General features: G+C 44.5%; 3 protein-coding genes across 3 annotated transcripts in view; all 3 read left to right on the top strand.

Moving 5' to 3' along the window:
* ghrhrl (growth hormone releasing hormone receptor, like) overlaps positions 1 to 1,689 on the top strand; it is a 16,348-nt gene extending 14,659 nt beyond the window's left edge. Inside the window, exon 14 of the mRNA XM_076153535.1 lies at positions 1 to 1,689. This exon is cut by the window's left edge and continues 143 nt beyond it. The gene's annotated coding sequence lies outside the window, so the exon portion shown is untranslated.
* A 931-nt stretch (positions 1,690 to 2,620) lies between these two features.
* On the top strand, positions 2,621 to 10,468 carry LOC143003057 (uncharacterized). Its single transcript, XM_076153533.1, has 22 exons — positions 2,621 to 2,759; positions 3,150 to 3,281; positions 3,359 to 3,413; positions 3,491 to 3,700; positions 4,180 to 4,305; positions 4,388 to 4,528; positions 4,615 to 4,740; positions 5,647 to 5,769; positions 5,894 to 6,016; positions 6,110 to 6,232; positions 6,413 to 6,535; positions 6,794 to 6,916; positions 7,025 to 7,150; positions 7,497 to 7,625; positions 7,743 to 7,835; positions 7,997 to 8,092; positions 8,471 to 8,566; positions 8,662 to 8,757; positions 9,050 to 9,151; positions 9,254 to 9,359; positions 9,573 to 9,689; positions 9,870 to 10,468. Exons 2-22 carry the CDS (start codon positions 3,159 to 3,161, stop codon positions 9,949 to 9,951), a joined length of 2,439 nt encoding a protein of 812 aa, XP_076009648.1. The 5' UTR covers positions 2,621 to 2,759; positions 3,150 to 3,158; the 3' UTR covers positions 9,952 to 10,468.
* A 3,708-nt stretch (positions 10,469 to 14,176) lies between these two features.
* Positions 14,177 to 17,838, top strand: atcaya (ATCAY kinesin light chain interacting caytaxin a). Its single transcript, XM_076153319.1, has 9 exons — positions 14,177 to 14,499; positions 15,245 to 15,300; positions 15,537 to 15,854; positions 15,970 to 16,092; positions 16,248 to 16,350; positions 16,503 to 16,634; positions 17,126 to 17,212; positions 17,409 to 17,507; positions 17,737 to 17,838. Exons 2-9 carry the CDS (start codon positions 15,267 to 15,269, stop codon positions 17,795 to 17,797), a joined length of 957 nt encoding a protein of 318 aa, XP_076009434.1. The 5' UTR covers positions 14,177 to 14,499; positions 15,245 to 15,266; the 3' UTR covers positions 17,798 to 17,838.
* Positions 17,839 to 22,842: the final 5,004 nt, after the last annotated feature.

Here is a 22,842-nt window from a genome sequence, read left to right on the forward strand (position 1 = left end):
CACACACACACACACACACACACACATCTCAGAGCTCTGCTCGTCACCTGTGAAACATAAAAGCTTGCGTTTGATTTTCATTCCAAGCTCACTGCACTCCTTCATGGGGATCTGAGGTAGAACAAGGCTGATCAGGCCCAGACTGAACTAATAACATTCTGGCTTAAAGAGAAAACAACAGCTATAACAAGTATTGCTTTATCTAATGATTGATTTCTCACAGTACTAATCTAAAGTATATAATTAAACTCTCATACTGTGATCTATGACACAGGAGGAGTTTAATTGCTTATGCAGGTTAAGCACACAATTGATATTGAACAAGATTGACTTTATTGCGTTCCAGTTGCATTTATTGGAATATTGTTCCAGTGTTCTACATTTGTGGGATTTATTTGTTAATCGGAATCAAAATGTTTGAATACTTTTGTGTTCTCCTGTCAGACGCCTGGGATTGCAGTTGTATTACACAGTCTGCCAGAATCAGAGGATCACTGGGTCGTTCAGCGCAATGTTGTGTTGCAGTTGACGCTTCAGTGTTATCTGGCACATCTCCACACACACACACACACACACACACACACACACACACACACACACACACACACAGACACACAGACACAGACACGCACGTACGCCCCTCATCCACCAGCACAAACAAATTTCCCAGCCTTGGAGAAATGCAGATGGTCATGATTTGTGCAGCGCTGGGATTACAGCATTGATTCAGCTCTGATGTGACTGAATTGTAAATGTGCTGCTAAAAGAGAGGCAGACGTGTATGTCTGTGTGTGTGTGTGTGTGTGTGTACATGGATCTGCTGTCACTCTTTTTATTTCCTTATCATTCTATTGAACTGTGCTGTGTATATTTATGATCTCTGTATTATTTGTTTGTATTATTTGAGCACTAGAGGCTTTGATCCCTTGTGAAATCAGAGAGTATCTTTAAAATTGAGACGCCACATGGTGGAAAATCCCACAGTCACGCTTTTGACTCCAGCAATGTGCAAAGAAATCAGCTTCTTATTTGCCATTTGGTCTTCATCATGGAGCAGCATGATGAACACACACACACACACACACACCCTATTAGTCTTTATACATAAGAATCCTAATGTTTTTAATATTCAAACACTGTTGTGGTATTCAAACATGCCTGCTTGTTTACTTACTGTCCGCCCACTGCTTTGCTGGAATGTTAAGTCATGTTAAAGTATGTTTTCATAATTCAGACTTTTGCATTTGATCTTCTTTTGTGAGAAACGTGACTGTGAAGTGTGTGTTTGTATCGTAAAGTGAGACTACAGAATAATGTGTGTATATGTGTTAAGTGTGTGTTAAGTCGTTCTCTTATGAATATATGATTGCAAGAATTTACAAACTGGTTCTTGTTGCTGTGAAATTCCTTTAATGTGAAACAATCATTGCACAAACTGTACAAATCACTCTGTTCTTTCATAACTATGTGATCTTTCCTGTTCAGAGAGAAATGTCACACCATCTGGCAGCTACGGTGTTAAATCTGTGATGAAAGCTAAAATAATAATGATCACACTTGTCATTCATAAAATGTAAAATCTGGAATTTTCTTGTATTACTTATTTTTTACAAAACACACTTTTCATGATTCAGCAACTTCAGAAAATGAAGCATGAAACAGAAGAAAAATGGTTTCTTAAATTCTTACTTGGCTTCAGAAAAACATGAATAAATACGATTCCTCAAAGTAAATTCTGTGCTTTTTCTTAACAATTACGCCTGTTTATGGTCTCAACTTGTATTTATTTACATAGACATTAAACCTGTATCAGACCTTATATCAAAATCCCTGTTCCCTTGAGCAAGGCACGTCACCTGTGTGTGCTGTGCCTGTAGGCTCCACAGGTACAGAGGTATGTTCTTACTGACAACATCAAGAATAAGTTGTGTAACATAGTACCAAAGGAGAAATGTGTGACTAATGTCAAACAGCAATGTTAAGAAATTGTGTTTGAAGTTTGAAACCCCTGACAGCTCATTCTAGACTCCACACACACAGACATGACAGAATAATGACAGACAATGTGCATAAGCCTTAAATCAGTGTGCCAGTGTCCACAAGCCCACATTTAGCTTTAAAAGTGGAATATCAGTCAGTTCACGAGTTTATTCCCTCACAGAATGACAACTTCGCCTCCTTCCCGCCAGTCAAATTTAATTAGTCGCAATTAGTCCTCAAAGAAACGTGCCAGTGGACAGATTATTATTGTAGGAAAGAAGAAAAGAAGCAGAACTTCGCCTTCTGCCCCCACGTGGCTTTTAGTGTCGTAAAGCTGCCTTGCGACTTAATCTCTCACTCTTAGAATTCCCGTGTGTTTTCCCACGCGTCCTCCTTCTCCTCGCTTTAACTGCCGCTTTTACTGGGCCGTGATGGTTTACGACCCCCGTGTCAGGGTTCAGCGGCGGGTCGCCTCCCGTCCTCGGGCGCGTCTGAGGGAGGTCCCGGCCTGCTTCTTTACTGTTCCTGTTTCTCTGCGCTGGTTTGGGATTTGTGGAATGGGAAGTGCAGAAATCCTGGACAGGATGTGGAGTCACAGCAGTACTGCCCCCCCCCACCCGACTCCCTCATTCCTCCCCAACGAGCTGCATTTGGAGACGTCGGAGCGCGTTTGGGCACCAGATTATCTCCCTCTCTCTGTCCCTCTCTCTGTCTCTCTCTTTTTGCGTGTGTGTGTTTGTGTTTCCTGGTGATCTGAAGCTGCGATTGACTTTAACCCGGTAAGTCCCCTTTTTATTTGACTTGTGCACCGCATCAGTTGTCCAACACGGACGCACTGGACGCGCACAGTTGTTTGAACTTCCTCACGCACGTCTCATTAAGTCGTTAATGACCTTCATCACATTTCTAAAGACTTCTTTCTTTAATATGTGTGAGTGGAGGTGCTGTGGTTCTTTTGTTCTGAGCCCAGAGGGTTCAGATGGTGAATGTTGCCTTAATAACAGGCTTCTCTCATCCCCTCACCCCTCTGTTGTTCTGCCTGCCTAGACATGAACTACACCACCAGCTAATTGACTCAAGCTGCTGCAGCCTCAAGAAAATCTGTGTTTCTTTACCCTCATGTTCTGCTCACTCAATGGAGCTCCTCTTCCTCCTCTTCCTCTTCATAGACTCAGGTGATGACTCACCTTTGTGTCCTCCTGGTGCTGGTTCTGTCTGTGGCTGAGACTCTGAGCAGCATCGAGGTGAATGAAAATGAAGTTCTCAAAGACGCAGAGGAACTTTTCTCCAACAGCCACGAGGTCAGAGACTGAATCAGCCGACACAAGGAACTTCACAAAGAACAAGACACAATTAATTCATGATTCTCTTCTTTTAGAATGAAGTGATGGAGTTTGTCATCAGGAATCTGAGTGAAACCACACCGACCACATGTGAGTGATCTTCCCTGTAATTGATCTTTCCCCCCCATCATCCTCTCCTGATGTTCTTCTTTGTTCTCTCCCATCAGCGACCCCGACCCTGACCACCACCACCTCAGGTTCCTCGGGCCGCAGTCTGGCTCCTCCGTGTCCAGGGAACCAGGTGATGCTGGAGGGCGACAGCGACAGTGGCAGTGGCTCTGGCGGTGGCTGTGGCTGCGCACCAGGCACAGCGAAGGATGGAGACGACTGTACCTGTGTCTCAGGCTTCGTCTTGAAGGGAGAAGATGGATGTCAAGGTAAGAACGACACAGGGGAGCATAATGGAGCCTTAAAGGTGACACATGGACATCGCTAAGTTATCTCAAAGTTCATTTTCAGACTTTGGTGCCTCAAGGACTCAAGTATAGCAGAACATTTTCTCATTTCCGTTTGCAATGCAGGAGGTCTGTTAGATTAGGACCTAGCATAAAGAAGGATCCTGCAGCTGTTGTGTCTCGGGGAAGTAAACATTTCAGAGTTTCTGAGGCAGATGGTGGAGGGTCGACTGTAGAAAGCTCTTTGTGTGTGAGGCTGTTTATGGGAAATGTGGTTGCAATTTTGAGAACTGAGCAGCATAAACACTCGGCACAACAACAGTTCTACCTTTTGGGTTCCACCACATCTCCTTTTTATACGTTATTACTTGACTCACCCAAATTTCAAATCTTGCACCTCTGCAGCCGGACATTTTGCCTTCTCTGTTTATCTCCTAGTATGTAATCTTTGTATTCACCAGATGTGGATGAGTGTGATGGACGGGGGCCAGGGCCCTGCGGTCCTCATGCCAGCTGCACCAACACCCCTGGGTCTTACTCATGTAGCTGTCTCCGTGGTTACCTGATGGGTGCTGGAGGCTGCCAGGGTACGTCTGTGCAATAGGTTTGAATGCTAAAATATATCAACTAGAGAGCCTATACATTATGTGCATGACCGTCATTTTGCAGATATAGACGAGTGTGCGCTGGCTGAGGTGACGGGCTTGCAGGCCTGTCATGGTAACGCCCAATGCACAAACACACTGGGCTCCTTCGCTTGTTCCTGTCCTGTGGGATACACCATGGCTCTGGATGGACGAGGCTGCGTAGGTGAGGCTGTAGAATACACAGCTGCCATGGGGAATGCACATTTTGCTTGTCTTATGTCATAGACGTTGTGTTTTCCTCCTTTGCAGATGTGGATGAGTGCAGCATTGAGGATCAGTGTCGCCGTGAGCTGGGGAATGTGTGTGTGAACACTCCTGGCAGCTTTGTGTGCCAGTGCCTGCCAGGCTTCAGAGCTGAAGCCCCGGCGTGTGTGGGTAGGTCAGGCAGGAAGCTTCGCCCCACCTGGTAGACTCTGACATCCAGGTTCTTCATGTTGTGTCCAATCTGATGTACCTGCAGGAATATGAGGCTCTGAAGTGTCAACAAGCTGCTCTCTGCTGCTCTGTCCTCTAGCTGATTTCCTCCATGTTATCTTCATTTCCCTGCATATGTTCTCCATCTCACCTTTAAGTCCATATAAGGAAATCCTCTGTCTCCTCTTTTCTTCTCCTGTCTTGTTGTTGTTTTCCCTGCATCTCTGCTGCTCCTCTGGCCGCTGCTCCCTCCTGTAGGTCCCGTCTGTGCAGACTACAGCACATGTCCAGGTATGATGGAGGTTTCCATGCCGAGCGCTTGCATGCCTGCTTTAACTGTTATGGTGACTGCAAAGCCTGCTGTGCTGTGTGTGGCTCAGTGTGTGTGTATGTGAGGAGGAATGCTGCACAGTGTAACTGAGTTCACAGGTTTCAAAAGCATCTGTTTCTGGTTACATAATGTCCTCAGCAGGGGGCTTACAGGTGGATCTAACAGGGCTGGGAGCCAGGATCAGGAAGGGAAATCACAATGTTTTTAATAATAATAATAATAATAATTGTAAAATCAGAGGTGCAGAAATTCAACTTTATATTATTACTATTATTTTCCCGGAGTTTTTAAAACAGTTTGTTTGTTACTATGCATCTTACATTAGAAACATAACGGCTTCTGCAGACAAAAAGGGGACAAAGTTGATGACTGTGCTGTAGAGAAAACTGTTTCAGCAGCTGGAAACATGTAGAAACATTTATACTCGTATAACTCGACTCCACTGTGTGAGCTTTGCGACCTCACATACACACTCACACTTCACACACACTCACCACAAACTCATCACACACTCCTCCTCCTTGTCTCTGTTCCAGATGTGGATGAATGCACAGAGAGTCCTGAGGTGTGCACTGGTCAGGGTGTGTGCGAGAATACGTTGGGGAGCTACAAGTGTGTTTGTCGACCAGGTTACCAGGGAAACGGCACACACTGTGAAGGTAATCAATTTGTGCTGTTTGTGTGTGTGTTAATGTAATCTCCTGTTAAAACGACTCAGTGCAGAAGAACGCTTCTGCTTATTGAAACGAACTGAACTTCATTTTGTATTCTTTCTTTTCCCAGATGTGAACGAGTGTGCGTCTCGCCGTCACGGCTGCGACACACACGCTCGCTGTGGCAACCTCATCGGCTCTTATTTCTGCCAGTGCTACCAGGGGTTCAATGGTGACGGACACTCTTGTTTCGGTGGGTAAAGCAGCGGTGCCTGTGTGCAATCCTGTGATATGACTTACATACACTTGTGCCAGTAGAACCTTCTGGATTGTCCTTTGGTTACAGATGTGGACGAGTGTGCTGTGAACAACGGCCACTGTGAGCACAACTGCACCAACGAGCCTGGAGGCTACAGCTGCCAGTGCGCCTCAGGCTACCAGCTGGACCAGGATGGACACAACTGTACAGGTACAACGCCATACAGGAGTGTTGCTCATAGGTGCTGTGGCAGGAAAATGTTAGTGAACCTTTTGGAAGAGTTTCCCTCCTTGGCCTGCATTTCAAACCCTCCCTCACCTGTGAGCACCAACTGTCTGCCTGGGAGAAATCATATGAAATGATCATCCTCGACTCCTTCCCCCCTCCCAGATGTAGATGAGTGTTTGGCGCCGAATGTGACATGTGAGCACGTCTGCACCAACTCTCAGGGCTCCTTCCAGTGCTCCTGCAGGCCCGGACACCAGCTGCACATCGACCGACACACCTGCGTGGGTCAGTGACTGCTCCTTCTCTCTCTTTACTGATGTTTATAGAGCCAAGTCTTGTCTTCTTGTCAGTTTTCAGTGTTTCAAGAAAGCAGTAACAGGTAATGGTTTATGCATGTGTGTGTATACTTCCATACATAGCTACTTTGGAGGTTTAGAGGGACGGATGGCAGATCAGTCACAGATCTGTCACATATGGAAATGTGGCAGTCCATCAGGAAGTTAATGATAATGTTGTGTTTCTATGTTCTATGTGTGTGTTTAGATATCGACGAGTGTAAACTCCAGAATGGCGGCTGCTCACACACCTGCACCAACAGCCCGGGGGGTCACACCTGTCACTGCCCTCCTCCTCTGCTGCTGCACACTGACAACCTGCACTGCATCAGTATGTTCCTACCTTACATGGGACTCAAATGTGCATTCAGCCTTCAAAATCCATCTTAATCTGTAATAGTTCATGTTTAGATCTTTTTTCTCTTCCTCACTTGGACAGATGTTTCGTCTTGTAAGCACAGAAACGGCGGTTGCGACCACATCTGCACCATGCGGGCTGAGGGGTTCGTCCGCTGCAGCTGCACACCAGGCTGGAAGCTGGGCGAGGACCTGAGGAGCTGTGTGGGTGGGTGAGACACACACACGGACACACACCAGGAACTTTGTGAATTGCTTGCTCTGTTCAGGCAGGCCCGTCGTCGTTCTTATTAGAAATCATGACGCCACAGAACAACCAGGACAAATAAGATGTTTATGTATTCCAGTGTATTTACATAGAGATTGGTTTTGCTGTTATTGTTGCTGTTGCAGTTATTTATTTTTCAACATAATCTCATTCTAACGCGACACACTTGGTTTTGTGCAGATGACAGGATGTAGAATAGATGATGTGTTTCTGCTGTATTAGCTCCAGATCTTTAGACTTTAGCTTGTTGTCGTCCCGTCTGCATGTCCCTCTGAATGTTCCTCAGATGTGAACGAGTGTGGTGACTTTACAAACGGGGGCTGTGAGCAGCTGTGTGTGAACCACCCGGGTGGGTTCAACTGCACCTGTAAAGGAGGTTACCAAGTCCGCACCGACGACCTCACCAAGTGTCAGCGTGAGTCTGACACCAGATCAACCCTGCAAATCACACACATCTCTCTGCTTTGTCACATTGTGTTGTGGAGTCTTAAAGCAGCAGAAACATGCATGTTGACTTCTCTGCCTGTTCCAGCTGTGTGTGACCCGTCGTGTCAGAACTACGGAGTGTGTGTGGCCCCGAACAGCTGCGACTGTCCTCCAGGCTATCCGGGTCCTGGCTGCTCAGGTAAGAATGCTGCTGAAATGAAATACCAGAAAGCAACAGCAGGGGTCACCGCACACACACAAACACACACTGACGCTGCTAAGAGATCAGACTGGACTGGACATGTTTGCATGTGTGTGAATGAAGGATGTGTGATATTCCTGTTTGATTCTGTGTTTCAGCCACCTGCTCCCCTCCCTGTGCTCATGGAGGAAGCTGCATGCGCTGGAACAAGTGTCTGTGCCCCTCAGGCTGGACAGGGAGGGGCTGTCACACAGGTAAACACACACAGGACCACAGCTTTTGTAAGGTTGTCCCCATAAACTCACAAGGGAGACGTGTGACATCAGGCAAATAAAGCTGACTCAGCAGAATAAAGCGGCGTCCCTGTCTCCTCTCAGTATCAGATGGATGCTGGGTGAAGTGTAAACATATCGGGTTGAATTATTCAACTGAAATGAGGCCAAAAGATCAAATATCACTTCAGTCTACAGCGTTTAGTCTCTACTATCTGTAATATGAAATTGCAAAAACCCTACTTTTCTGCATTTGCAGCAATTTTACGACTCCAGTTGTGAGAATGGCATGGTTTCTTGCTCATGCCTCTTCATCTCATATTCTGTCCCTTCCTCTCCCTGTCTCCCTGCGTCTCTCAGCGGTGTGTGAGCTGCCCTGCGCTAACGGCGGTCGCTGTGTGGGGCCGGACTCGTGCCAGTGTCCCTCTGACTACAACGGCCCCCAGTGCCTCTCACGTGAGTACAGAACCAGCAACACACAGCAAATCCTCTTCATGGTGTGATAAAGGTTAAAGGTTAGTCTGCCCTGTGTGTGTTTGTGTGTTTGGCAGCTCTCTGCACACCTGCCTGTCAAAATGGTGGAAGATGTGTAGATGTCAACAAATGCACATGTGTTGGTGGATGGCAGGGAGCTCGCTGCCAGATAGGTGAGTGCTGCTGCTGCCGCTGCTGTATAACCCGAAAGACTTGCTCATACTGATTACAACACACACAACTCCTCCTGTGCAGTCCAGCTGTTTGGTGACTGTTATTCTAATGGACACAAGTGTCTGTATCTTGTGTTGATCTCCCAAATCAAATCAAAGCCAATATTCGTTCAACTGAAATAACAGAAAAGTTGAAATGTGTTCCATAACCTGTGCAGAATGTTTTCTTCTGTAATGGTTGGTCATTTTTGTTGTAGCATGAGATGAACGCATTCTGTTCTCTCTCCCTCAGAGCCTGTGCAGTGTGAGAAACCTTGTAAGAACCGTGGCGTGTGTGTGGGGCTGAGTAGATGCCGCTGTGCCGCTGGATTCACTGGAAGTCTCTGTGAAACACGTGAGTTTGTCCACGTGTGCTTGTGTGTGTATGTGTTTTTGGCACTCATTTGTGTGTGAACAATACATTTGGCTTCACTCAAGACTCTGTGTGTGTGTGTAGCGGTCACCACCCCCTGTGTGCCTCCTTGTCAACACGGTGCCACTTGTAGTCCTCACAACACCTGCAGCTGCCCTGAAGGCACCGCAGGTCTGCGCTGTGAGCGGCTGTGAGTATCAACCACAATAAGAGAAGCACAGGAGTTGTATATGATGATTTAAGGGGCCCCCTGGTGGTGAATTATGGTACTTGTTGAATCAAAGGTTTCTCTCGTCATCATTTTTACACTCGGTTTATAGATTCATATGAATTCCCCACAAGACAAGAGGTGATTTAAGAGTGTGTGTGTGTGTGTGTGTGTGTGTGTGTGTGTGTGTTCTAGGACATGTCCTGTGGTCACCACGGTGGTCAGTATGGCTCGAGCGGTCAGAAAGGCGTTCAGGGAGAGTTATGTGGACCGCTGTGGCCCTCTGGGAGTTCAGCTGTGCACTAAATACAGGTGAGCTGCATTCCTATGACATCATCTCATCTCATCTGTGAGCACTGCCCCTATCTGACTGAATCTAAACTGATGCAACTTACCACATGTCAAAGAGTTGAGACTTGCAATAGAATCCTGTTCACATATGAAATGAGTACAGCATGCTTCATTCTGCTTCTGGGTTGGTTGCGGTTTCAGGATCAACCAGGCGCGTGTTTACCTGCAGGCCTACAGAGTCGGCTACAAAATCCAGTGTCAAGAGAAGAAGAAGGGGAGATGAACCAACGAAGGGGACATTTGCTTTGTTCCGTTCCACAAAGGAGGAACAAAACCGAACCGCACGGCAGCAACACATCTGGCAGCGTTGTAGTCGACATCACATGGCAGCTTATCGGCTTATGGCAACTGTAAAATGAAATGGAAGTGAATCAGTGCAGGGAGTTGTGGCTTCACTGTACGCTGCTTTCATCTCATCCCACCTCAGTCATGTCGCTTTATTTCCTCGGGTCATTATGTAGGACAAATTGTCACGATTGTAAACCACAACAACAACAATAACAACAAATCGACCTTCAATGATGTGAAAATGGGTCTGACAGCTGTTAAATCTTTCTGTTACTTTGAGTTGATAGACAAGTTTGGTCTGTACACGTATCATATATTGTTTATTTGCTACAACAATCCCTTAAAAGTGACATTTGTGTATGTTTGTATTTGGCAGCTGAAAGGATTACATTTTTATCTTCCCAAAGAATGATCCCTCATGTTCATCCAAGTCTTGTTCATATTTCTTTAATGATGATGATACAAATAAAAAATGTATATAGATGCAAATTCCAGAGCTCTAGCTCCTTCGTTGACCAAGATACAGGCTTTTCACAAAAATGTACACTTTAGTTCATCGTTACTCTGCCATATGTAGCAAAATGCACCTTGATAGCTCAGTTGGTAGAGCGGAGGACTGCAGTGACACAAACCAGGCTGTCTTAGGTTCAACTCCACCTCAACAAACTTTTCAAGTTCTCAACAATGGCCCTCTAAAAAAATGTTTTTCCCCAAACGTACACCAATGGATCCCAGTGCCATATGCTGTAGATGCTGTGTTTGAAATTGCTCTAGCTTCTTCATTGACCAAGGTCCATGGTTACACTCATTTTGGAGAATTTAACCAAAAAATAAATTTTCCCCAAACGTACACCAATGGATCCCAGTGCCATATGAACAACTAAGGCTGTTTAAAATAAGACTCTTATCAAATAATTGGACTTTTAGAGGACAATGTCCTGGGCAGGGACAGGAAGACAACAGACAGATCTGTGCTGCCAACCACCCTGATAGATTGCTGCTTTCATCTTCACCAAATCAGAGACAGTACCATACAAAGGCAGCTGCTCTTGTCTTAACACTATCATAATGTCTGCCTCTGACTGAGTTATAGTTTCAAACAAGCACAGTCCATAAATCAACCAACAAAGACATAACAGTGTTACGAAAGATACAGCATCCTTCCTGCAAGCGTACGCCATGCTGAACATTTGGAGTGAACAAGAAAAATGTAGGTCAGATTTGGAAAAATGTCTGTCTGTCTTTGTTAATTATTTATTGAATCATTTACTAATGTACTGCATCTAGAGTCTCATCTTAGCCAATGTGATGTGGTCAGAGGGAGCAGCAGTCTTGGAACAATGTGTAGCCCCCCCCCCAACATGTCTGTAAAATGAAATATGGCTGGGTGGGGTTGCATTGGAAGATGTAGTGGGAATTGGTCGAAGAAGAGGAGGAGGTTGGGGGGGGGGGGGAGAGAGAGAGAGAGAGAGAGAGAGGTATGAGAAGCTATGGATGGAGGGAGGAGAGATGCTGTTGCCAGGGAACAGCAGCCACATCGAGGACCGTCAACAGCAGGATTAGCTAATGGAGCAAAGGGGGCTGGCTCATGTTTCACAGGTTCCTTCAGGGATAAATAAACCGGCTCCTCATTAAGTGGAAGACTCACGTGATGTAATTTAAAAGATTTATCCAAAGGACGCAAGCAAAAAAATCACAGACTTGAATTGATTTTTTGCGGGCAGAGGAAAGGCAGAGACTCTTTAAGAGATTAGGAGCTGCGAGCAGAGAGAGAGAGGGAGAGAGGGAGTGGGAGAGAGAGGGAGAGAGAGGATGATGGTGCCAGAGCAGATGGATTCTCATTGAAGGAATTTTCTGTCTTGGTGGTGTGGAAGAAGCTGTCCACTCGCTCTTCACGGCCAGTCTTTCACTCGCCCCCCCACCCCCTGGACAAAGGTGGACAGAAGCGGCGTAGAGGAGGAGGAGTGGTGAAGCACAGAGGTGGCCCCTGTCTCCAGACACCTGCTGCTGGCTGCCCACTGACATTGAAAACACTGTATGTCTGTGTCTGCGCCCGTGTGTGTGTGTGTATGTATGTGTGTGTGAATGAGCCTGAGAGAGAAAGGGGGAGACATTTCAGCTCGACACATGCATAGCTGTCGGTGTGGAGGATTAAGACTTTTCAGCCTCTCGTCTTTGCATCTGTGACTGAAGAGAAGCAAGCGAGCGAGCGAGGGAGTGAGAGATTCTGAGGGAATCTGCTGCTCATGTGAGTATGAACACTGCACAGATGCCTTCACATTCACATTCCGCTCACTGCACTCGACACACAGCTCAGACTGACCGCAGACGTCTCACATTGATCTGAAATGTGTGTGTGTGTGTTCTATTCAGCTGTGGGACTATTTTGCGCTGTAATCGAGGGTCCATCATGATTTATATTTTCAGGTTTGGGTCCCATTCATTCCACTGATCATCATCACCATCAGCATAACTGTATCTACATTATAGTGTGCCTCCTTCCTCTGCTGCCCACCTTCACTCAGAGGTTAGATCAGCCCCATAGAGCTGTGCCACTCAGGAGAAGCTGCTCAGGCTTTGTGGCTTTCATACATGAGTGAAGCACAAAGAAGGCAAGAATTTAGCCCTGATTAACAACCAAAGCACTACTTTCATGACACAGACACCAGTCAAAACACTCGCACCATCCTGCTGTGTTATCATTGTGCCATGTTGTGCATCTGGGTTTCACTGTTTGATCTCAGGACATCCATCTAACTAAAGTGGATCGCCCACAGCAGCAGGGGAGCAGAAGGGATCAGCTTTAGAGGATTGGCTGTGAATTTTGCCCCTTGAAGTCCGTCCAGGGCTCTGCTAGTGTTTGACTTTGAGGAAAGCTGAGCAAAGTCAGTCACATGCTGTTCACATGTGCTCCGGTGTGCAAGGGGGGAGAAAATGTGACCTAGATTCTGCCCCTAAATCTGAATGATGGGACTGAATTATTTGGATCAAATCCCTCTGCATTGCTGAGTTTGTGTTTCTTTTTTAATCAAATGTTCTTGCTGTTATTTTATTATAAATGGTGGTGATTTATATTTGTTTTCCTGCCTCCAGGCCCCTGCTGTCCTCTCTGAGGGATGGGCACCACAGAGGCAACTCTACGAATGGAGAACATGGAAGTGAAGGACGAGTGGCAGGATGAGGACTTCCCCAGGTGGGATCCCATCGGCTTCTATTCATTGTTTACATTTTTCAAATATGACAAACTGGCTCAAAAATTCTGAGTCATCCATATACAATCTCCACTAGCTGTGTGTGTGTGTTAGTGTAGTCATGGAATGTGTGTGTGTGTGTGTGTGTGTGTGTGTGTGTGTGTGTGTGTGTGTGTGTGTGTGTGTGTGTGTGTGTGTGTATGTGTGCCGTTCCAATGATAAATCAAAAGTTACTATGGAATGAAATTATGGATTACTTGCCCAATCTGATTTCCTGATATGGCAGCAGCATTACATCACTTTGAGGTCCTGAGGAGGAAGGAAGGAGGAAGGAAGGAGGAAGGAAGGAGGAAGAAGGTCCGGGGTTTGAGTCCTGTGCTGTATGGAGTTTGCATATCATAAAGGGTTAATAACAAGCTGTTCATATCTTGATTTGTATTTCAGTCATGGTTCAGCTTTTTTTCAGTCTTATCTCATTTCTGCTCTGAGGCGTCTGCTTGCTGGGGCAGAACAGAAATTATAGTTATTATTCACTTAACTGCATTACAGCATTGGTTCCCAATCTCTGGTACTTGTAGCAGTAGTGGTACTTCAACTGCCCCCTGTTGGTTCGTCAGATGACCTTGGAATTTCCTGTGTAGAAACTCAAACACTCATTGGTGCTTGATCATAGTTAGAGAATCACGTTGGTAGTAGTATTGTGTCGGTTTCTTTGTTCGATTAGTATTATTATCTATATGATTTAGAGAATATAATATTCAGCATTGGCCGATAAATGTTCAAATTAGACATGACTGATGAGAAACGAGATGTGGAAATGTGTGTGTGAGTGTGTGAGAGCAGAAATCCAAAGCTTGATTGGCAGTAAAGATGTTGATGTGAGGTGTGACGACAGTAGCAGTGCTGGTAGCTGGTGGCTCCTCCTCCTCCCTCCTCCTCCTCCTCCTCCTCCCCTTTCTCTTTCTCTGTGAGACGAATCGGCAGGAAGCCAGGGAGCAGGTGCAGCCCTCTCCTTAAATGGTCTCGGGCTACGTCATGTGACGCAGCAGCAGCACCCCGAACAACAACACACAGCATCACCAGGAAAATGGTGGCAGGTTTGGCTTAGGAGAGGAGGGACACAGGATGAGTCAGAGTCAGTAAGTGAGAGATGCTGAGCCCGGGCTGTCTGACACTGGCTGAGAAGAAAAGGGAATAACAGGGATGAATAAGTGTCTGTGTGCTGTGTGAAGTTAACAAAAAGCTCATTTGGATCAACTTGGAGAAAAGCAGCTCAGTTCTCTTCCCAGAAGGTAAGAACCATCGATTCATCCTCTGATATCTGACGCCTGAGCTGTCGAGGTGACAAGACAGGAACAAAAGAGATTATATTGCTCCTTGTTAGGGTAAATCCTTTTTGTTTTTTAAATGTAAACATTAGCAAAAGAGGCTTCTTATGTGACAAAGGAAGCACCGCACTGCTGATCCCTGCAGGGGTCCTGAGGGAACAGGGTCCGACCATTCATCACTGCTCCTGGCTGCCTGCTTGTCAGGGCTGAAGCCACACACATCGTCTCTCTGCAGTGTGTGGAGCTGTGCAGGGACCCTGCCTGCTGGATAACACTGCACTCTAACGCGTCTCTCTCTTTCTGGGGTTGCAATGGCTGTTGGTGACATGCAGAAAAACACATCTGCGCAGTCTGAAAACAGAAACTCACCTTCTTCCCCCATCATCCTCCTCCTTTTCTCTGCTCTCTCTCTGTCTCCGCTCATCCATTTCCTTTCCGCCTCATCTGCTGCCCAGCAGCAGTGTAATCTTCATCACTCCCCGGAGAGAAGTTCATCATCATCTCTGTCCTCGTCTGCTTGCTGCTCCTTTCGCACTCAAGCAGATCGGTGACGACTTCCACGTCTGGATTGTGGGACGATCCCTTTAATGCCTTCATAATGTTTACATTTTATTCTAAGGCTGCAATTAGATTCTATCATGGGGAACAGAGTGTAAATACATCAAACCTCACCTGTGTTGTGTGTGTGTGTGTGTGTGTTTCCCCTCAGACCTCTACCAGAATACGGAGACATGGAGTCGTGTGGCCTCACAGATGACAGAGCCTGTAAGTTACACTGAGGGATACTTCATCATAAGTAAACAGGTTAAGATAGGTTGTGATGTGAAAACTTGAGGTCTTTGATCTTTACTTGAGTGTTTCCATGTTAACAGTTTCAGCCTGATTTCTGAGGGAATTACTCGACTTTGTACTCAACTGCATTTATCTAATAAACTTAGTCTCTTACTGAGGCTGACCTTAGGCTGACCTCCTGACCTTTCTCTCCCCTGGTCTTCCTGTAGCTCCCCCTAACTGCCTAAATGTGAGCACAAGTGATGGAGGTGGAGGCGGATCCTCCTCCCACCGCAAACGCCGCACGCTGGTCGCCCCAGAGATGAACCTGTCCCTGGACCAGAGTGAGGGTTCTTTGCTGTCAGACGACTTCCTGGACACACCCGACGACCTGGACATCAATGTTGATGACATGGACACGCCCGATGAGACAGATTCGCTGGAGTTCATCACCAATGGCAACGACCTGGAGTGGGAAGGTCAGGGGTCAAGAATGCTCATGCTCGCTTCCATGTTGTTTACTGCAATGATATCATTCTCTGTGTACAGTACTCATAAACTGTTTATTCAAGGCTAAACCCAAAACTAAACCCCCCTCTCGTTGCCCAGACGACACCCCGGTAGCCTCGGCCAAAGCAGGCGGTCCTGCAGCTGGTTCAAGAGAAGCGGATGAGGACGGAGCGGGCGGCAACGGACGTCTGTGGAGATCAGTGATCATAGGAGAACAGGAGCATCGGATAGACATGCAGGTCATCAGACCCTACCTCAGGGTCATCACCCATGGAGGTTGGTGACTTTTACATTCATTTAATCTGTATTCAGTGTGTAATACTCAAGTGTCTATAGGTTGACTCACATGAAATCTGAAGCTTAATCTCTTAAATGTGGACTAGAAGACCAGAATTCACAGGTAAACGTCCTAATCGCCTCTCTTTCATCAGGTTATTACGGCGAGGGATTGAACGCCATCATTGTGTTTTCTGCCTGTTACCTGCCTGACAGTAGCTGTCCAGATTACCATTACATCATGGAAAACCTCTTCCTGTGAGTCCCTCTCACATTACTAAATCACAACGTTAGAAGTCTGATACTTTGAGTTGAGTTGAACCCTGTTTGATTCTTTGGTCTATTCAGGCTTTAAGGACTCACTGAAGAACTCTTGATGTTTGTAACAAAGCGCCTCTGCTCCTCTGCAGGTACGTGGTGAGCAGTCTGGAGATGCTGGTGGCTGAAGATTACCTCATCATCTACATGAACGGAGCCACACCGCGGAACAAGATGCCCGGGATCAGCTGGCTCAAGAAATGCTATCAGATGATTGACAGAAGGTGAACCAGAGAGTTTCAAAATAGTTTTTTAAAAAGTGTTCTATTTCTATAACTGTTGCTCAATGCTATTTATAGATGATGAGTGCTTCCACCATCACTAACTTATATATAATATGAGGTATAATTGGTTAAGCAGCTTGTAATTAGCACAGACAGGATATTAATGCAGCTCCTGGTGAATGCAGAAGGGAGAGTAATGGGATTTCTCATTTTCTGTGAGTCAGTAGACGTGATGATGACTCACATGCTGCATTCCATTTAAGACTAAACCAAAACCAATTGTGATGCATGGACATGCTGAGACACTCGAGTGCGCTTCATTGTTTTCAACGCAATCAAATTTGCAGCACAATTCAGGGATTGAGCACATAACCCTCCCTCCCTCCCTCCCTCCACCATATAATGGACAAGAGGCACTTTTGTTAACACTCACTAATATAAGTTGAGTATTTGGTATAATTAAGGATTTGTTATCTGCGTTGTGATGGCAGATTAAGGAAGAACCTGAAGTCTCTGGTCATCGCTCATCCCACCTGGTTTATACGCACGGTCCTGGCTATATCCAGACCCTTTATCAGGTAACACACACACACACACACACACACACACACACACACACACACACACACACACACACACACACACACACACACACACACACACACACACACTGTATTAACCCTATATTCATGTACATACGAGTGGCATCAGAAATGACCTGTTGTTGTTGTTGTTGTTGTTGTTGTTGTTGTTGTTCTGTTTTGTCCTCTGCAGTGTCAAATTCATGAATAAGATCCAGTATGTCCACAGCCTGGATGAGCTGGCACAGATTGTCCCCATGGAGCATGTGCATGTTCCTGATTGTGTGATGCAGTAAGTATCTCTCACCACCAGGTAGAGAACACGACCTGCAAAACTCAACCCCAACCAGCAGACTGCAGACTCCTGCTTTTTTTTTAAATTCAGTACAGTGGGATTCTTCATGTAAATCTACTTTAAGATGATTACAGTTTAATTTGCCAGCATTTTACCTCATGAAAATGATTTGATAGCAAGATATATTCTCTGAATATAAGCATAAATCAATGTTATTCCTTTACAGATTTGATGAGGAGAGGATTAAAGCACGGAGAGAGAGGTACCATATATCAGCAATATGTTGATCACAGTTGCTCACACACACAGGACTCACAATCTACACAATATTGCCTTTGTATGCATTTCTGTGTGTCTCTCTCTGTGTATGTGTGTGTTTGTGTGTAGGATGGAGCAGGAGCAGAGACAGCAGGATCAGCAGAACTCAGTCCCACAGGAGCCAGTTAAGAAGTCTGCGAGGTGCTGTACTGCTCCCACTGGTGTATTCACCAGGGTTTGGTAGCTTATTGTCCAATTTTTTAAGTTCAATTCTTTTTAACTTTCTCACTTTTTGTCTTTTCTGCATTCAGGCCAAAGTCCATGATTGCAGGATTGTGAGAAGGATCTGAGCTTTGCTTCTCTCCAGTTGAAGGTAGAATAACTGTTGTATTTCCTCTGTGAGCCACAGGGAGGCTCTGTGCCTTGAAATGGCCTAAGCTCATTCAGAAGTATTGCTCTCTTGCATACAGCAGCTTTACTGTAGTTTACAATATCCAGTGTTCAGTGTTTCATGTTTCATGTCTCAGCGAGTCAGCGTCATTTCATCTCTGTCTGTTTGGTGCCGTGTCTCAAATTTACACCGGCTCATGCTCGCCATCTAGAAAACAATGAGCTCTTTATTTCATCACGTGACTGCATTTATTATATCTGTTTTGGAGAAATCAGGTATTTAGAAGTAAAGACTTGAGTATGTTCATGCGACTTTACTGGAATAGATTCATTGCATCAATCCCCCAAAAACCAGAATACTCAAATACTCAAAGATGATATTTCAGTAGTACCCAGTTACTCTCTCCCCTTTGCGACCAGCAGTAACTCATTGCTCCTGTTATGCAATGCACACCTGTTCAACTTTACAAGAATCACGCCGTGCCATTACACTCGAGACCCATAGCCATGCAGTGTGTGTGGGTGTGTGTGGTCATCCAGTCATGTGAACTTTGACGTCCCTCCATTGCCTAAAATGTACTGCAGTAACTGATCTTAGAAACACTCTTATGTCAGCATGTTCCAATTACTGACAGTTCCCCAATGATTTACTCTTCATATTTCACGTCATTTAATATAAGAATGTGACTAATGTGCACTAAAATATTGCAAATTCTCTATGATCACTTAGCACATATGCAGGTTCCATGCATGCAGCTTCCCTCTCTAACTGCTTCACCTTGTCACACACACTTCAGTACATATTAGGTGGGGTTTAGTTGGGGGCCTGTATGGGGATCATGGGCAGCAAAATCCTGTCAATCACAAACCATGTTTCTCTCTGTTTATGCAGTGTGTTACAGAAGGACAGAGCATGAACCATTTGACTCGCACCTCTAAGAAGCAGGAGGCAAACAACTCTGCACTCTTCCATATTTGACCAACATTCAGCTGAAGATTAGTGCCATCAATTTCCAAACAGAAGGGTGAACTTCATCTCACAATGTCTCTTTCTTCCCGCGTAGATTTTATGTTGTGGGGTCAAAATGTACAAGTGGTTGCTTGCACATATGTGAGAAGGTCAAAGGAACTGTTGCAAAGTTCAATAGAGTCATTAAGTTCTAAAACACAGAGTTATTTAGAGTTTTGTACAGTACAATGTAGCACATAATGAACCAAATCTAAGAAATTGAGATGCAACTTCAAACTGAAATTGATGTCTGGTGAAAAACCCCAAACTCCACATTGCAACAGATGGCTTACATTTTTTTTAACATGTTAGATAAATCTACAACCCAATAAGATAGTTAACAGTTTATTAAATCTACAGGATAAAGTCTAAATGTATGTTATGAAGCTGCTTACCTGCATCAACAGTCAGATGTAGATAAGGAATCTTTTCCAATCAGATTGCCTAGATCTCCTTATCATTTTTTCCTCATACCTGCTGTATGAAACGCTGCTTCCACTTCTCTCTGTACTGCACATGTTATACTGACATTCTGGACTGTTGCCACGTCCGCATCTACTAACACTCACTGACCAATAGGGATCATTAGATATCGTCCTTTCTGATCAGGTCTGCTTTGTGGTAGTTTCTTCTGAGAACAACAGTCCATGCTCTTCCATCTATACAGTGACCATGTGCCCTATTTACATCATATCATAGGAGAAGATGCATTTTGTGGCCTATAAAAGCCACATGAAAATGGAACATATATTTAGTAATATGTGGAATTGATCAACTTTGTACAATGGCAGATGAAGACAAATAAAGTGTGTTTTTTGTCTTCCTGAATACAAATATAAGGTAAAACACTACATGAGAGCTTTTAACATAAAAACACTTGCTATTAAGGATAAACTGACTCCTTCCTCCTGATATACCGATACAAAAAAATGATAAAATAGACAAAAGATAATCATCGATTGACCAATATTAGATCAAATATCTAACTTGTCTTAGATTTTGGCATACTTTATATACTTTAGGCCATACATTGTAAACTGAATATACTAGATCAGTACACTACACAGCATTCTTTGGCATATGGCATAAAACAAACTAAATAGAAATGTGGCATTAACTCACCAAATACAAAAAATATTGAGTAATACAGAACAAAATGTTTACATAATGCTTGTGCAAAGTTACTAAACTCTGCATGTTACTATATGTATGATTCATATCTATATTTTCCATATGGGAACTACTGAGTCACAGGTTGTTGATGAAATTAATGGAGATTTTATTTTCTGCTTCCAAAATCTCTGCAGACATCCGCACCTGATTTTGTGTTGAGGTAGATCAGATCCTTTGTGATGCAATATGGATTAGATATTTGCTGGGAATTCGAGTTGTCTCTCACGTCTTCCATGTACGATTCTCATTCAATGTACGGTAGCAGGTGGGCAGAAGAGTTAGAGATTTATTTTTATAAAGACTTGCTTCAATGTATTGCCTGTGTGCTGATGCTGTTGTTTTGCACTATTGCATTTGTTTTTCTCATAACCCCGGAATGTTTTCAGCATAGAATTGCATCCTCCTAAAGTACATTTGTGTAGTGTTTTTACACAATAACTGAGTAGCTCTTAATTCCAGTTGTTATTATTCTTAGGCATCTATGGTAAAGGAGAAGTCAAATGTTTCTAAGGTGGTGTCTCTCTCTCTTCTTCTTCATTTTCCCTTCTGATGCAGTAATATGTTGAATGTGTTCTGCTGTTCTTCTTTAGGTTTTGGGGTTCAGTGCCTGTTCATGAACAAAACCACAGAAATGCTGAAAAATGTGAAGGAATGTGGCCTCATTATTTTGTCATACAAGTTTACAACATGAACTCATAAACAGTATAACGAGCATAACGAGGTTTCAACGAGATATTATTGACACGACATAGCCAAACTCCTCTTTGAACTCTGATTTGACTATAAAAGCACAATAGCTATGTTGTATCACAATGCTAAGGTAAACAATGTCTTGGCTTGCCATCTGTCTGTTGTTAAGCGCTGATTGAAATATGAAATATAATCTAGTATCCATGGTTTCAAATGTCATTAATGTTTCTGCCTTGTAAATATAACTGAATAAACTGTTCCACCCAGTCACCCCTAGTATTGGTATTTGTCGCTGGTTGTCTTGAAGTAGACCGACTGTACCACCAGCATTGTCTGGCCCAAAAAAAATTCCACCAGAAAGTGTTCAGGAGTGTGTTTCGTTTCCATTTGAGTTGATTGGTACAGCATTTGAGGGCAAAAAAATGTTCCCACCTAACATAGTGGTGAAAGTGGTTGTGGGTTAAGGCTGGAGTTAGGTAAAGGGTTAGGGTTAGGGTTAGGACAACCGCTTGAGCTAGAGGTCTGAAATTTGGCACAGTACCATAATCTGGGCCCAGAAAGTTAGGTGAGTTGGTTTGAACTCTTTTTCTCACTTCCTTCAGGGTGCTCCCATAGACTCCAATTCAAAAACGACAGCAAAATGTGCCAGTGTCTGCCCCAAAAAACCCAAATTTCTCCAGAAAGTGTTTAGGAGCATGTTTCAGGTCATTTTGAGTTGATTGGTACAGCTTTTGTGAGATTTTCTTTCCCCACCTAACATAGTGGTGAAAGTGGTTGTGGGTTAAGGCTGGAGTTAGGTAAAGGGTTAGGGTTAGGGTTAGGACAACCGCTTGAGCTAGAGGTCTGAAATTTGGCACAGTACCATAATCTGGGCCCAGAAAGTTAGGTGAGTTGGTTTGAACTCTTTTTCTCACTTCCTTCAGGGTGCTCCCATAGACTCCAATTCAAAAACGACAGCAAAATGTGCCAGTGTCTGCCCCAAAAAACCCAAATTTCTCCAGAAAGTGTTTAGGAGCATGTTTCAGGTCATTTTGAGTTGATTGGTACAGCTTTTGTGAGATTTTCTTTCCCCACCTAACATTGTGGTGAAAGTGGTTGAGGGTTAAGGCTGGAGTTAAGGTTAGGGTTAGAGTTAGGAAAACGGCTTGAGCTAGAGGTCTGAAATTTGGCACGGTGCTGTAATTTGGGCCCAGAAAGTAAGGTGAGTTGGTTTGAACTCTTTATCTCACTTCCTTCAGGGTGCTCCCATAGACTCCAATTCAAAAATGACAGCAAAATGTGCCAGTGTCTGGCCTAAAAAACGAAACTTTCTCCAGAAAGTGTTTGGGAGCGTGTTTCAGGCCATTAAAATACAATAACCAACTTGTTAGTTATAATTCAAACCCCTTAAAATCTGTATTAAATTATATATATATATATATATATATAAACCGATAGACAACCGCGCCAACCACGCCAACCGCGCCAACCCTCTCTCATGAAGGATAACATAACCAAGAACATCTTAAGACAACTTCAATTCTGCATATTGAGCTTGTCACTTCTACTTTGACTTCATGCCTTTCTAGTCACAGTGATGATAATGTTTGACTCCAGGATGCTCAGACGTCCAAAAAGATTCCAAGGAAGTCATTCTGGCTTTCCAATGACCCAAAGAAAACCTTAGTCACGAGCTCCCTATCATCACCCCTCACACACTAACCCTGACAGAGGCCGCTGTGACTGCTGACACCTGACAGCTGGGACAGGGCTGCACAAACACACACAAATAGAAACAGGAACTTCACAGACAAACAAATAAAAAGAGTCTCC

This window comes from Genypterus blacodes, unplaced genomic scaffold (assembly GCF_046128005.1).
Source record: "Genypterus blacodes isolate CSIRO-AG114 ecotype Tasmania unplaced genomic scaffold, CSIRO-AGI_Gbla_v1 ptg000058l_1, whole genome shotgun sequence".
NCBI lineage: Eukaryota > Metazoa > Chordata > Actinopteri > Ophidiiformes > Ophidiidae > Genypterus > Genypterus blacodes.